The following is a 17,369-nucleotide window of genomic DNA, read 5'->3' as shown; positions in this document are numbered from 1 at the left end:
GCTGGTACACATATAACCCCTGTACTATACCATCACCTCAATAATACTGTCAGGGCACTGTCACATTCCCCCTCTAATACACCCTTCAAGAGCAACATCTACAGACACTCAATTACCAATTACAAATACAATGCCAATACAAATCAAAACATACGTCTAATCAACTAAAGAAATACCAAACAAAAACCCAAACCAACATAACCCTTCCAGCCACACCCCTCTCTCTTCCTTGGCCCTTGCTACAACCTGACAAGTTAGTTGCCAGGCTTAGGACCTTGAATGCTAACATTATGTACATTGTTTGATGTTTCTTGGGTGTTTGGGACTGTAGACTGTAGATTATATTGTAATGTAAATATGACATTGTAACTATGTTGTTACTTGAGGTATTATTAACATTGTTTTGTTATGAGTTATTACACCATATATTTGAGATTGATTTTAAAGATTTGTTTGAATTTTACGTTTTGTAATTTGTATTTATATAATATAATGTATTTTTTTTGTGTGGACCACCACATAGAGTATCTGCTGCTATTGTAGTAGCTAATAAAGATCCAAATAAACGGAGATCGAAGATCCAAAAAGAATTTGGCCGGAGATTAGCTGATCACAGACAGAAGGACACACGGACGGTCGGACAGGGGGTAAAATATCTCGCCATGCCTTTCGGCCTGGCGGAGACAATAAATAAACGGCCTTCTCCTGGGTGCATTGTGCACTCCCCTTAAAACCCTGCCTCCAGGAAGCAGACCTCAAAGAGAGGATTATGGATGCCCACAATAACAATACAACATAATAACTCAATAACCCAAATAAACGTAATGTATTAATTAGCATGTCTTGTCAATCACAACAGTCGATATGCATCTGTTGCGTCTGTTATTCACCTTAGTGAGGGGGTGTTCTTCAGCGCCCTCACAGGCACCTTGTGCCATCTTCTCTACCAGTGCTTATTTTATGTTAAAGGAGTACTTCACCCAAAATATTACTTATTTTCTATCAATTACACACCCCATGAAGCATTGAATTCATGGAGATTTTTTTGTTTTTGTTCCATTCCTAAGCCAATAATTTGATGACCGGGTGTATTTCCGGTAGGAGACACAAAGAGACTCTTTTGAGTCTCCTACCGGATACATTAGCATCTTTCCGCCGCTAATCAAATTATTGGCTTACGAATGGGACAAAACTAAAAATATCCCCATGAATATTCAATGTGTGTAATTGATAGAAAATAAGTCATCTTTTGGGTGAACTACTCTTTAAGAAAATGAGGTGCTGGATCTCATGAGCCTGATTTTGTTAAACATATTTTTTCTATTTCTATTTTCTATTTTCTATTTGACCATAATAGCCTAAGAAAGGCCAAAAAACAACAAAAGGGCTACTGTTTCCACATTAAATAATGCATTTATTTAATGCTAAATATTATTATTCATGAACGATTCTGTCCAGTACCCTTTGTTTTGATAATTACATAATGTAGCTAATATTCTGCATTCATAACAAATGCTCTAATCACTTCAGATTTTCATGTATACAATATAGATATATGGTAAATATAGATTACACTCAAACGCGATGGGGACAGATGGGCGGAGGCAGTGTTAGGGGGTATAGGCATGTAGGAACTAGTAGTTGCTGAGGAGGGCTTAGTAAGGCACTTACACACAAACTTAGAAATGGATAATAATAAAAAATAGCTGGTGCTATCGAGTCCAGATCAGCATAGGGGTTAATGTCCATAAATTATTCTAAACCATATTGTCTACTTCTATATCTTCTGTACTTTGGCAGGACAGAAGATAAACTACTTTGGCTTTGTAGAGCGATTCAGTAAATGCATTGCGACCGAACGCAGGAACTAGAGGGATCATTCTTATTTAAAATGTCATGCATTTTGTCTGTCAAAAGAGGGTGATCACATGTTGCATATCCATTTACATTTAACCCTAAAAAACCCTAAATAAATCTCCTGGTGGAGGTAATGAACAAGGCTATTATCATGAGGAAAAAAAACAGCTCAAAATCTATAAATTAGACTCAACAGGATATGTCATGTGACTTACTTCTGCACCAGTCAAAGACAGTGATATGGCTATAAATGGGGTGGAAAGTAATTACATTTACTCAAGTACTATAGTGACATTACTCAAGTATTGTACCGACTGTACAATTTTGAGGCACTCATACTTTAGTTGAGTATGTACATTTTTCAACGCTTTAGACTTCTACTCCACTACATCTCAGCGGCAAATAATGAAGCATTGTGTTAGTTCATGCAGGTCATGGGAGTCATAGCTGGCTGTTATCAGCAGTCAGTCTGCTCATTCGCTCAACAAGGCAGTCCGTTTAAATATGTCTTCCTCTTACACTGGATCTATGTGTTTCAATTGCTGCCACACACATGCTGCATGTTGCTGGCAAAGTTTGGCTCCACCACCCCAGCCTTCACCTTCTAGTTAGAGTCTTGAATGGCACTAAAGTAAATATAGTAAAATAAAAATTAAATGTATGTGTGCATGACTCCGAAGTAAACTGCTATTCAAATTTGCATGACTCAAGTTAATCTGATTAAATGTCTTGCCCGCTCTTGTAAACCTATGTGGGGTTTTGCATAGCATTCTTAGCATGCTGTATTCTATTTGTTGCAATAAATGGTTAAATCTATTTATGATGTGAGTGGTCCTGACTGAATTGTAGTTTTTACTCCACTACAGTTATTTGAAAACTTTTGTTAATTGTTTTGATTGATTGATTGATTGATTGATTGAATGAATACTTTATTAACAGTTTGCAATACAGAGGTACATTTATACAACAATGCTAAAAGGATAACACAAAGCCCTGAGGGCTTGTTTCCATCGTGGTTACTTTGTAGATTGAGCTTATTACTACAAAACATACATTAACCAATTAAGTCCTATTTTATACTATTATTTTCGAAAACATTTTACACATTTTGAAAACTTATAGTATATGGGGAAAAAAGAATGAGTACTTTTACTTTAGCTACTTTAGGGCACAGTCACACCGCACTTTTATTGTACCTACTGTATGAGGGTGGATTCTGTCAATGCATTTCAATGGGAATGGAGCGTTCTTTTTTGCAGAAATCCACAAATGACTCCACGTGTTTAGTGAACTCTAGGCAATAAACAAGGTAAATAATCACACAAATAGAGTGCAGAGAGAACCTTGCAGGGTCTCAAAGAGACTAGCAAAACAGGTAAGCAATGAACCTAGCAGCTGTCTAAAAAAATATCATCTAAGTAATATTATGTACATTTTAAACTATAGGATACAAGGAAATCAATTAACCCAGATCTGTCTAAGTAACATGCTATCTAAATCACATTATTGATATTTGTGGTTAAAATAAATTAATACAAAATAATAATAATTATAATCTAAATCTGAAAAAACGAACAAACAAACATAAGAACTAGTGACCAAGATAGTCTGCATAGTAGTTCTCCTATCATGGTGAATCGCTATCATCAATCGAAAGAATAGGTGGCAGAGAAAGTGAAGTGCTAGGGGGCTGAGGTGACGTGTTCTCTGTATAGATGTAACATAGCACATAACAGGTCTACCGGTATCATAGAAGGTGCATCCCCTCTGCTGTAGAGAGACCAAACTTTCTGCCAGCCTGATAGGTCCCAGGTTTTAATTAGTGTGGTTGCCCTAACAGGGCATTTTTTTGACAAAAATGGTACACATGATCTCTGGCCCCTAGCGATAAACATATCCAAACGGCATTTTGATAGTCCTTACAGTTCGTCCGTAATTGGCTTCCAAAGTTAGTGGGAGGGGCCCGTTTTACAAAGAATGCCAAATATCACGAATGAAACGAAATCGCACGTCGCGCGGCCTCCGACGGTAATCCTCCCGGCGTATTCCTCACGTCCCGGCGGCCGCCTGCGACCCGCGACCGGCGTTGGCGCAACCACACTTTGCAATTTCCCAGAATTGCGACGCGTCTAGTTTAAGCTGCTGTTGTGGATTTTGATAGTTATAGGCCAAAACGTGAATTGGGCTAAGGCCACCATGAGGCCGATTTGAAAGATTTGCGGCGGAGTTTCTTCCTTGGCCTACTGTGAGTGTGCATGCAAAGATGCACGGCAATCAGCCCTGCGTTCAAGATTTGTGGCATTTTGTGCAAAAAGAGCCACTGATAGAAGAATCCTCTGCCCCCCACCAGTATGATGCTACTGAGTTTTATTCCAATATGGTTTGTGTTGTAGAGAGAACGAAGCAACCAGGTGCTCACCGGAGACATAGAAGTCAACAGAGTTAAAATAGAGAAAATAGGAGATCCGGGCACTCGAGGTTAAAAGAGGGAACAATCTTTATTTAATTCACCAACATGTTTTGACCAAAAGTGGTCTTCATCAGCCCTGATGAAGACCAAAAGTACAAAAAGCAACGTAATTAATCTTTCTAAATTAGGTTGATTTTTATGGCGAATAATGAATGAGGCATGACCAAATTAATATTTTGAAGTGAAATATTCTCTACGCATTTTCCCATCGCTTGTTTGTCAAGTTCCCTTCGTGTAAGGACCTTTAGGATACACATATAATATGAACAAATAATCAAGGGTAAACAAGGTTAGGGGACATATTTGAAGGAAAGATTCGATTGACATTTTCTCATTTGCAACAGCGATTGCTTTTTACTATTCATTTAAGTGAAACTTTGTTTTTGTTTTCAACCTGGGCCTTTTTTTGCATCATTGGGGCCATAAATGAAGGTTGATGTTGGAATTTGTCCATTTGTTTGCTTCCATACAGTACATTCTACTTTCCGGAGGGGCAAGTCGGTAATTCAAACTATGCCTTTCCCCCCCAAATAGGCATATATTATTTTATTTGTCTGAAAACATGATTTTGCCATGAATATAGAAGTTGAGTTGAGTTGTGCTGCTGGAAGTGGTCGGTTCAGGGCAGAGGAGTTTGTCGTTTAGCGGAACAGCATCCTTAGCATTTACCACTACTTCTAGACTCAAGTCAGAATATTCTTCTCAGTTCTCAGAAGCTAGCGTATAGAATAGATGAGGTACTTGTGGGCGGAGGTGTTATGTGTTTACCTGTTTATGTGTCAATCTGTCTGTGTGAGTATACAAGGCTAATCTTAGAAACAGCTAGACTGTTCATCAGTGTCAAATTACTTTATGCACACAGCCAAGGGCGTATCGTCATAGAGGCCAATGGGGCCATGGCCCGGTCTGGAAAACTCTGCTCCCCCAGGGGGAAAAAAACAAAAAATCAACATAACAACATTAGCACCCCCTCACCCTATTCTCTTGTAGCCAACCACAGAAATTCACCTTTGTTTTCAAGTCGGGCTTATTTGCATTCGGCCGAATTGTTAATGGGTGGCCATTAAAAAACGGTTTCCCCGTCAAACCGGTTCTCTTGCCAGGTAAACAGTATAAAGCGGGTCCAGAAATAGCTCTACATTTCATTATTGTTGTGACTAGTCTACTACTCTACAACATGAAGAAGCTCAAGCCACCAACCAAAAAACGATTCGTCCAGAGCAGCATGCTACTACACTTCGCCGCCAGCTCCAGCAAGACGCCAGCAAAGGAGGACAGCAGCAGTGCCAGGACACCAGCGCTCATCACCATGCCAGCGGTGACGACTGCCCCACCAGCGGCTGCCAGTGGGGCCAACCAATATTGTGTTTTATTCACGTTTCTCTCTCTTGCATTAACGCTGATGGTAATTCTCAATAGACTGTCACTTATCAGCCATCGTTGCGCGAGCCCCCACCCGCCCCCGCCCCCCCGCGAGCGGGGCGGGCGGGGGGGGGGGGGGGGTTAAGAATCTGGCCCGGTCCACGTTAGAACCCACCATACGCGCCTGCACACAGCCAGTAGATCAAGGAACTCCACCCAAGATATTTTCACATCGGCCTCATGTTGGTGAAATACCAGCCCGCTTTACATTTTGGCCTATAACTCTTGAACCGTAGCCGTAGCTCGTACAAACAACCCTGGATTCCTTGGATCATGACGCAACTCCCCATGTAGGCCACACCCATTTCCACCCAACTAGGTTTTCTGTCATTCTGTATTTTCTGTCTTTTCCGGAATTTGTCCAAAACTCACTAATCATTTCCATTGTTTCGGGTAGCTATAGCCATTGTTTCTTTTCTCTATACATACACACACACACACACACACACACACACACACACACACACACACACACACACACACACACACTTCCCTTGATCAGTTGTGGTTAGCCAGTGGCAGCAGCTAGGGGCGACAAATCACTCGCCTTATGCTCAGGCTCACGAAAGACTGCATTAGAAGCACCATCCTGTGGTCACAACCAATAGCACGCACGCGTGCGCGCGTGCGCACACACACACACACACACACACACACACACACACACACACACACACACACACACACACACACACACACACACACACACACACACACACACACACACACACTTTAAAGTAAGCAGGTAAACTCCAGTAATGCTGCACAGTACTATTCTAATTCCTCTTTCTGTGTGTAGTGAAATAACAAAATAACAAAAACTAGAAACCCAAAACACATTCTAATTAACTGAAATATGAAGCTTAACAATAAAGTGAAAACTAACTAAGTCAAAATAAATAAACAGAGAAACTGCCCTTAGTTTTAGACTTTTCAATATTTCATATGTATAAGGCTAATATTTTGGGTTTATATGAAATCCTACCTTACAATATGTTTTAGCTGTGGAGATTAGCTGATTAGCTAATATATTTTGGCTGTGCCAGTTTTAAGCTCTGATTTAAAAAAAAGAAAGAAAACAAATCTAAACTAAATTGATTACATAAAGGCAAAATAAAATAAAATATTGAAATTAACCAAATGGAGAGCTGAATTAATTAGCTTTACGTGAAATTCAATAACCCTGGATTACTTAAGATACTATATTTTGTCATCTCATGTCTCTGTCTATCTCTTTCTCTCTCATACACACTCACACACACTAGAGTTTATTTTACACATCTGACTGACATCACAGCCAGTCAGATATATTGATGTTCTTTCATCTAATGTTATTTACAGTGACAGTTTTGTATGTGTGCATTTGTTCACTTTTTTTGGTGCTCTCTGTATAGGCTTGTACAGTGTGTGTGTGTGTGTGTGTGTGTGTGTGTGTGTGTGTGTGTGTGTGTGTGTGTGTGTGTGTGTGTGTGTGTGTGTGTGTGTGTGTGTGTGTGTGTGTGTGTGTGTGTGTGTGTGTGCGTGCGTGCGTGCGTGCCTGGTGTGTGTGTGTGTGTGTGTGGTGTGTGTGTGGTGTGTGTGTGTGTGCAAGCACCAAAGTGTGTGTGGCTGAGCGTCTTACCCTTATTTTTTAACTCTATGGTCTTACCAGATCAGACAACAAGAAGCAGCAGAGAGGTCTATGTCAAACATTGTAGCTGTCACTCTGTTAATGAGTTCCAGTCAGTTTGTCTGAATGGAATTTGCATCAACCTATATAATATCATGTGAGTACTTTATGTCCATTTGATATTTAGTTGACTATAACCACTATAACCTTTATTTAGTTAAGGCTATAGGGCGTTTTAGAACACGTTATTATATTAAATGGCACAGGGATCCCTATTTTATTACCAACAAAGGTTATTAAGGTGCTGGAGAGATAGTTTTGTGTTTTTATCTGGAGCAAGTGGAGGCCCAGGCTGAAAATAATAATACATTTTATTTATATTGCATTTTACATTTGAAACAAATCTCAAAGTGCTACAGTAGAGAATAAACACATTCGCATAAAAACAACACACAAGACAAAAGAGTCTAAACCTGGGGAATAAAAACAGAAAAGCTAACCGAATACTTTATTGAAAAGGTACGAGCTTGGTTTTGGGTGGTCGGGGGCAGTTATTGTTTCCAGAGCGGAGGTTGCGAGTGGAGGTTTGTGGCTTGAGCAGTTCCTTGATGTGGGGCATTACGGTGGATGCATTGATAGTGGTGTACCAGGACACTCAGTCATTTCAAATTCATGTGAAAGTTAATTTTTCACTTCTAATTTGTAGATAATGGTCTATAGAATAATTTGGTCGAGGATCAAGAAACCAGATTGAAAAGAAATATATTTTTGTATTGCTATAGCAAGTCAATACTATGTGAGGAATCAAATATGGATGTTTTGAAAATTCTGGTATGGAAAAAAATTAAGATGCTGCCAATTAACATCGAATTACTTCAAATTACACCTAACTTATATTAGGCCTGGACAGTCAGTCATTTCAAGTTGTTGTGTTTTCATTTCTAATTTGAAGTGAATGGTCTATTGAACAATTTTAGATTTAAAAAAATCTTAACCCTGAAGGCAAATTGTGTTAATTTATGGCTGGAAGATCAAAGTTATGGGGGACCAAAAGTTATGACAGTTCTCACACACGAACCAGAAGTGTTCTATAGACCCTTACTTTCAATTTAGTAGTGAAAACAAAACTTTCACATAAATCTGAAATTAAAACAACAAATTACCCATACTCGGTCCCCTACTATATCCATTTTTGATGATATGCGCCAATACTGGGAAATAAAATTGATTCTATGGGTAATATGCTTGAGGTACCAAGTGCTACTCCTGATCCTGAATCCATACATATCTCATATGTTCAGATCGGATAATCCAATCAAACAGTTAACATATTTTTCTAGGGCTGGTGGGGAGTTGGCAACTGCCCCCTAGAAGCCAATTGTTTTATCTGGGTGTTTTATCCTTGACCAAAATTGTACTATAGACCCTTACCTTCAAATTAGTAGTGAAAACTGAACTTTCACATGAATTTGTAAATGAAAACAATAAATTACACTGACACGGAACCCCACTATGATGAATTAACAGAGAGATCTTGTATTCTGTCCGGGAGGTGATGGGAAGCCAGTGCAGTCAATGGAGTATGGTGTGATGTGTTCATATTTACGCACTCTCATCAGGATCTTAGCAGCACTTTTTTGAATGTTGCTTGGGATTCCTATGAGAAGTGTGTTGCAGTAATCCATTCTGGAGGAGACAAAGGCGTGGACAAGCTTTTCGGAATCAAAGAGAGTGAGGTGCATGCAGAGTATGTTCCTAAGGTGGAAGAAGTAGGTTTTGCACTGGTGTTTATTGTGGGCCTCAAAGGTGTGGTGGGGGTCCATTCCTACACACAGGTTGGTGACAACAGAACAGAAAGTCCTGGCCAGAGAAGGTGATGCTGGTTAAGGGGGATGATTGGCAACTAGAAGGGCTTTTGTTTTGGAGCTGTTGAGTTGTAGGAAGTTTTGTTTCATCCACCACCCAAGGAGACGTACTCAGTTCTACCAACAAATGACTGGTTCCGAGGTTTATCTATGTGTAACATTAGTCGACCTGAGGTTCTCTCTGTAGAACCCCAATTACAGTTTCTTATTTCATAGTATTCTCTAGTTGGATAATGAAATATTATTCATGTACTTTGAAAACAGAAAGATTATTGAAATGAACTTAAAAACAATTAAAATGAAATGAACTGAACCATGAAATGAAATGAACAAATTGGAAGTCTGAATTGATTACACAACGTTGCACTTTACATGAAGTTGCATAACACTGGATTCAAATAAGATAAGTGGGCAGTTTAAAAAAATAATGATCTCATTAACTTTCCACACAGTGTTGTATCTCCTCATCTGCTGTGGACCTGCTCAAACAGATGGTGAGACAACTTCAATGCAATGCATTATGGGTACCATCCTGTTTATATACCCTAAAGCCTAAACCTTAATTCAGGGATTTTCAAACCCCACATAATCCACCTCAGCAAACAAATGAATGTACTGTATAATTGATATGATTCATAGAAAGTAAATATATTGGTCATTTGAATAGTCTGTATTAACATTGTATGTAATTCCTTTTGACACTATCCTGAAACACAGGGCACTCTTGTTTCTCTCTACCATAAAACATGTTTATCTGTTCTTTAATGGTTGCTATAAAAACCCTTGTGGGCATGTGTGGCATCATGACAACATTTAAAACAAGGCATTCATTAGTAAACATCTATTTGCTTAATGTAACTCAACAATTATGTAATTGCACAAAATCTAATTGATGCACAGCTTAGCATAAGGGATTTCCTCAGTGGGTGATTTGTTTTAGAAAAAACTGAAAAAAGATGATATATGCATCCTCAACTGACTTCCCAAGATGAACACATTGCAGTCAGTCAGTTGTTATTCTTTCATCTAATAATAAAAATGCTCAACTTGGGATTATAGACATTTTGGTATGCACCTTTTCCAACATTAATAAAACATGAGAATGCCAAATTAGAAAACAAGCTCTGTTTTTTTCACGGTATTTGAGTATACAGACCTTAAAATGATTGGTTGGCCTGCCTTTAATGATATTTACAGTGACAATTAGCAGCCCAGATCGGATCAGAACGTAATGTCTACAACAGGTATAGAATGTATCTCTCACTCTCATCCCTTCTTTCCCTCATCCCTTCTTTCCATCTTATCCTTTCTTTCTTTCTTTTTTTCCTGCCCCCTCCCCTCTCCCTCTCTCTTCTTAGTGTCTCTGAGAGTCGGTCCTGAAAGAACTCAGTTCTTTCAAGGTGAGTCCATCTCACTGAGCTGTGAGGAAGAAGGGAATTCTATGCCAGGCTGGTCTGTGAATAGACAGACCAGTGCGAGAGGGATTGGAACCTGCAACGATGGATGGGGAAACACCAAAGGTATGTAGGGAGGGAGGGAGGTAGGGATGGATAGATAGATAGATATATGATGTATTTTTACTGTAACTGAAATCTTCTTTCTTTTCATTGTGATTCTGTGTAGGAGGGTCCTGTATCGTGGTGCTGTTTCATTGGGATGGTGGAGTTTACTGGTGTGAGTCCACGTCAGGAGACCGCAGCAAGTCCATCAACATTATGATCTCTGGTACAATCAATTTAATTACATCATAATCAATATATTGTGGTACATTAGACAGACATAATTGACTTACTATCACTGTTAACACACAGACAGTTCAGTACCATTCAAGAGGTCAATGTTATATGTGTCATTTTGCTAACGTTGACAAGCCAATCCTACGTCTGTTCTCTTGATGAAGTTTTAAATATAAATCAGGGGTGGGCAACTTTGATGATAGAGAGGGCCACTATATTTACATACTCACTCCAGAGGGCCACATTGCATATACTGTCATTCTATGTCACACAAAAATAACAAAAATAGCAGATCTAAAAGCTCAAAACGTGTCACAGCTGATCTGCTATTTTTGAATTGGAATTCAGATTTATTTTTTGCTATTTTTGAATTGAAATCCAGATTATTTCATTTTAAATGCATTTCGTTATACTTATGTTAACTTTATGAATACAATTGGACATAAAAAAGACAACATTTTAATACTAGTCATTAAGCTACTACTAATATAGTAGTAGTAATTAAAGCGGGTCATGTTTGCAATTGTAACAGCTGAAATCAATAATGTATCAGTATTTCGAAATGTACCTGCGGGCCGCATTAAGTGAAGGTGGGGGCCGCATGTGGCCCCCGGGTGGCCAGCTGCCCATGTATGATATAAATGATCACTCATCTCCCGGGTTACTTCCAACAAATCTATGTCAGGAGAATTAATAAATTAATTCAACTCATTTTAATAAGCTTAATTAATACACTGCTGTTGGTTCTAGATGGAGATGTGATCTTAGAGAGCCCTGTACTTCCTGTGACGGAGAGAGGTGTCACACTCCGCTGCCTGTCCAAAGACAAGAAAACTGGTAAACCATCCTCTGGCCTCCCAGCTGATTTCTATAAAGATGGATCCTTCATCAGGACTGAGTCTACAGGACAGATGACCATCCACAATGTTTACAAGTCTGATGAAGGATTATACAAGTGTATAATATCTGGCCTTGGAGAGTCAGCAGAGAGCAGGATGGATGTGAGAGGTGAGTTAGTCATACAATAATGCAAAATAAATAAATAAATTACACACTAAGGGCGCTATCTTGCACCGCCTGCTGCAAATCGGAGCTAAGCACAACACAGATGTCATTGCTATACTGTAGTTTCAATCCAACGCAGCTGTCATTTTCACAGCCATCGTCAACATTCCCTTCTTAAAAGGAACTGGAGACCCTGATTTGTCTAATTTATGTTATGCCCAAAACACACCCATAACTAATTCAGATATTATGTTAAACCCCCTTGTACTGTGCGTCTAGCTTCTCTTAAGAAAACACGCTGGATATACCCCCAACACATTTAAAATCTGCGCCCGGTGTCCTGCTCCAAACACATAGATTGTCTAAATATGGAAATATGTGTTTAAAATCCCTGTTAGCAGCCCCTAGAAGCTGTCCTGCTCTGTTACACCACAAATGATCAGAGTGGTTTGTACCGACCAAACAAGCGTCTGTTCGACATTGAGATCTCACACACTCACTATCAGTGCTAAAATAAATAAACGCAGTCTGATTTGCACTGGTGCTTCTGCCCTTCAAAATACAAATCTGTAGATAGAGACAGAATTGAAATGAATGACATTTAAAAGAGATTCACAGCTCTTAAAATGTGTGTTTAAGAGGAATATGTGTCTCATTCTGCTTCAGATTCTCTTGTCTCCAAATCAGGCCCTCCCTCTTTCTCTCTCCCTCCCTCTCTTCCTCCCTCTCTGTCTCCCCCTCCCTCTCCTCCTCCCTCTTCCTCTATCCCTCTATATTTCTACCGACTGATGTGTGCTGGAGTCATCTTTCTGCTGATTCTGGGTCTGTGTCTCCGGAAGAAATGCAGAGGTATGTTAATGATGTTCAGACATACAGCCATTTAGAGGCTGTATGTAGTAGCTGGAGGCAATAGGAATAACCTCAGAATAGTAGCAAAATTCCCGGACCGCTGGTCTTGCGGTCCGGGCATCTAGCCTGACAGTGTGTTGCAGGTTCGAGTCCCAATCCCGGCGACCTTTGCTGTGTGTCACTCCCCGTCTCTCTCTCTCCCCATTCCCTGTCTTAGTATCTACTATCAAGCAGAAAAAGACAAAAAATATATATTAAAAAAAAAGAATTGTAGCAACGTTATTTGGTACTGTAGTAGGCTATGGTAGCTTCTCACTTACTGCCATCTAGCTGTGTTGTTGGGTTACAAAATCAAAGGAGTATAAATGAATGCGAATGGCTCCAACTTGAAGAATTGTCACATCACATTTGCAGGCTTTCTTTGGTTTCTGTTTCAAACAAACCACCCAGCCCCACCAGCCCACCTACTATGTCCGGTAGCCTAATTTGCACACACATACTGTACACGCACACCCCATTTCCATATCTGCTATATAATAGGCCCAGACCCAGACCACATCGGCAACCTGCAAAGCGAATTTGTCCCAGTCTAATCACATAACAGCTGCAACTTATAAAATGAAAGGATTGTGTTTATAACGCACACTTCAAATCAGGTAATGTTAAATAACGTATTATATTGTACTAGGTAGAGATATATGTCTAAAGCTTTGTCATAATATTGATCATATTGATCACACTGAATATATTGATCACACCGAACACACTGATAAAATTGATCATATTGATCACACTGATAATATTGATAATATTGATCACACTGATAATATTGATCACACTGATAATATTGATAATATTGATCACACTGATAATATTGATCACACTGGCCATCTATGAATATGTGGGTAAAGTTTCAGCCTGATCAGAGCCCCACTTGACTTCCATTATGAAATCATAAATAAATATATGATATATAACAAACCTCCGGTACTTCTGTGGCCTAATGGCAGTGTGCACAACGAATTTAGCACTGAACGCTCCAGCAGCAGATTAGCTCCGGACACACACACACACACACACACACACACACACACACACACACACACACACACACACACACACACACACACACACACACACACACACACACACACACACACACACACACACACACACACACACACACACACACACACACACCCTCTTCTATAAGGCTCTTCCTTTTAAGTACCTTAAAATACTTAACATCGAACCCTGGTCTGTTTCTCTGCTGCAGACTGTAGGACAGACAGTGAGCCAGATAGACAAAGTAAAGTGTAATATGCAGCAGTGAGTGTGACACACAGAGCTTAACACAGGAGAGGTAGAGTAACAACACCACACTGCAACTGAGTACTATTACATTTCATGGATTACATCTACAGGATAATAACTTTGTTCCTGTTCGCTGATGACTCGGCACTCCTGATCTCGGGAGAGGACAAGTTGCAAGTTGAGGAGGCGCTCAGCTCCGAACTCTCAAAAATCCGTACTTGGCTTACCGATAACAAACTGTCACTACACCTTGGGAAAACTGAATCCATTCTCTTTGGGACCAAACATTCCCTCAGACAGATGGATGTAAATGATTTCAATTATCTATAGCAAAGAAGAGATTACCTATTTGGGTTGTGTTCTTGACAAATACCTGACGGGTGAAAGCATGGCTACAAAGGTGGTCAAAAGAGTAAACCAGAGAACCAAATTTATGGGCAGAGTTTCCTCTTTTGTCAACCCTCAGGCCCTCAGGACCCTCTCTGGGGCCCTGATTCAACCACTTTTTGACTATGCTTGCACCTCCTGGTACTCCAACACCTCAGTGTCACTGAAGACTAAGCTTCAAACCTCCCAAAACAAACTGATTCGGCTACTCCTCGGATTGGGGCCCATGACCCACCTTTCTCCCACCCATTTTGCCAGCCTAGGCTGGCTCAGGGTGGAAGACAGGGTTAAACAACTAAAAATGGGACTGGCCTTCAAAATTGTAAATGCAAATTTGCCCGATATGCCCCCTATTCCCGCATATCTGAGTAAATACCTCCAAAAGGTTAGCGACACCCACAGTCACAATACCAGAGGGAGCGTTAACAACAATTTGGTACCACCCACCCATAAAACAAACATGGGGAAATTCTCCTTCTACAGCACTGCCACCCAGGATTGGAATAGTCTAACTCCATCCCTCAAAAAATGCAGTTCGCTGGGCTCATTTAAAAGAGCCTTAAAAAATCACCTTTCAGGAGGCCAAAGGAGGAGGTAGTACCATTTTCCTGTTAGACAGCAGACCCCCCCCCCTGTTCTTGTACATATTTTTATTTCCCCCTCTTTTTTTTGTTGTTGTTGTACATAGTGTTATTTTTTTTGCTGTTTATTTTGTAATGATATTTGAACTGTGGTGCCACTATATATGCCTATGAATTGAATACCAAGGCCCTTATTGGAAACAAGTCCGCAAGGACTTTTATGAACGGACCTGTTAGACAAAGTATTTTTAAATGTAACTGTGCTGTTTTACATTTTTTGCCTAATAAAATATTCAATCAATCAAAATAACTGAGCAGCTCTTAATAAAACATACTGTACTGAGTAATATTACATTAGATGATTACATCTACTGTATATTATAATCAGTGAACAGCTCCACATAAAACAGACTGAGTACTACTACATTTGATAGATTACATCATTACAATAACTGTCCAACTCGCCATAAACCATACTGGTGAGTACTAACAACAATTTAAAGGTTCAAAGATTTATGGTCCAACTTATCTTTTTAATTTACAGATACATCTTGTGTCAGGTAAGTACAGTATTGATCTGTGTCTATCCATTAACATGACAGCAGTAGATTCCATCTCGTTTTCTACTTTATTTCTGCTAAATATTTATTTATTATAATTACAGTCCTGTTCAGTCTCAGGGGACCAAACAGAGCTCACCTGATAACCAGAACACCAATCAAAGTGGGGCTCCTGATGATGTGTACCTCCCACTGCAGCATGGTCAGTTTTTGTACCAATAATGTTGATTAAGGACACTTCTGACCAGTTCTTCTGACAAGGAAAACTGGTTCTAATTTGAATCTAAATGAATGTAAAAAATAAATCTTACATCATTAAACAATGAATGCCCTTTATCGAAGTAGTCTGTTTAGCAGAAGAATTAAGTAAATTATAACATGTTTGACATGAATGCTTATGTTTACCTTTAGGCGACACCAGCGTCTATGAAGTAATCCAGCACCATGATGACTATGAAAATGGTACAGCATACTTTTTAAAGATCCAATCCAATGATATTTGTCTAATTTCATTTGGTTTTATTGTGAAATATTAATGTTAGGAGTGTCATTTATTTCAGGTTCAAATACAGGTATATCACTTGATTTTTAGGCATGTATGTTTTTATTTGGTTCAATGGTTTATGGTATAACTTACCCTAATCTTTTTTTTATAGATCCACTTTATGTCACGTAAGTACAGTATTGATCTCTGTGTATTCATCATCATAACAGCAGTAGATTCCATCTCGTTTTCTATTTAATTACTCCCAAATATATATTTTTTAATTACAGACCCGTTGAGTCTCAGGGAACCAAACAGAGCTCAGATGCAGACCAGAGGACCAATCAAAGTGGGGATCCTGATGATGTGTACCTCCCACTGCAGCATGGTCAGTCTTTGAACCAATTATGTTGGTTAAGGATACTTATGACAAGGCCAACTGGTTCTATTTTTAATCTAAATTAATTTAGATTAAATCAGAACTCAAATAAAAAATAAATCATTAGTTAAAGTAATACAATGCAGAATCCCAAATAACGATTTTTAGCAACCTCTGCTGGTCACTACCGTCACTGCATACAATTTCCGTAATCCTCGATTACCCAGAATTCCATTCGTTTTCACCGGAAGCCGGAAGCGTTTCAAAAAGCGATCTTTTAATTGTTTTATACTATCTACGGATCGTTTCTCTTAGCCAGTGGAGCATTAGTTACCATGAGCTGTGCTTTCTTTTTCTGTTCTTTTTCGATCTTCCAATCCTACATTATCTTAACATCAGCGTGAGGTTCCTTTTTGTTATAGCGCGGTAGTTCCTGGCCAAACAGGAAACCGTTGCGGTAGTTCCTGGGGACGTCGGCCACGACGTCATGACGTTGGCCAGGAACGTCATTTCCCCGGGAATGTCCCCCCAGTCCACTTTCAATAGAAAATATATAAATAAAAGGCTTCCGGGGGTGAAATTCACGGAGTGGGTGTTGTGAAACTTTTGCCACTCGCAAAAGATATACAATTTAACTTTAGTTTTGTTGAAAACGTTACCTAGTATTACTTTAAACCAGGGGTTCTGAAACTTTTTTTATGGGGGATTTTATGGGGGATATTTTTTGGCGACCCCTTGCTTTATTTATAGAGCAATTTCAAAGTGGAAATAAAGAATATCTTAAAGTAAAAAAAAATCATACATTGCCGGCCTTATATATGAATATGTATTAGATAATGAAATTAAAGCAG

The 17,369-nt window shown here is 39.3% G+C and overlaps 1 protein-coding gene across 1 annotated transcript; it reads left to right on the top strand.

Annotated features, from left to right (window-relative positions):
* The first annotated feature begins 10,661 nt into the window (after positions 1-10,661).
* Positions 10,662-15,695, top strand: LOC308101193 (uncharacterized protein). The gene is made up of 5 exons (XM_080450578.1): positions 10,662-10,743; positions 10,847-10,948; positions 11,710-11,967; positions 12,631-12,813; positions 15,640-15,695. Exons 1-5 carry the CDS (start codon positions 10,665-10,667, stop codon positions 15,657-15,659), a joined length of 642 nt encoding a protein of 213 aa, XP_080306704.1. The 5' UTR covers positions 10,662-10,664; the 3' UTR covers positions 15,660-15,695.
* Positions 15,696-17,369: the final 1,674 nt, after the last annotated feature.

The sequence above is a fragment of the Gymnoscopelus braueri genome (assembly GCF_963280865.1).
Source record: "Gymnoscopelus braueri genome assembly, chromosome: 15".
Lineage (NCBI taxonomy): Eukaryota > Metazoa > Chordata > Actinopteri > Myctophiformes > Myctophidae > Gymnoscopelus > Gymnoscopelus braueri.
Note: the sequence above shows the minus strand (reverse complement) of the source record. Positions and strands in the feature narration are given on the sequence as shown.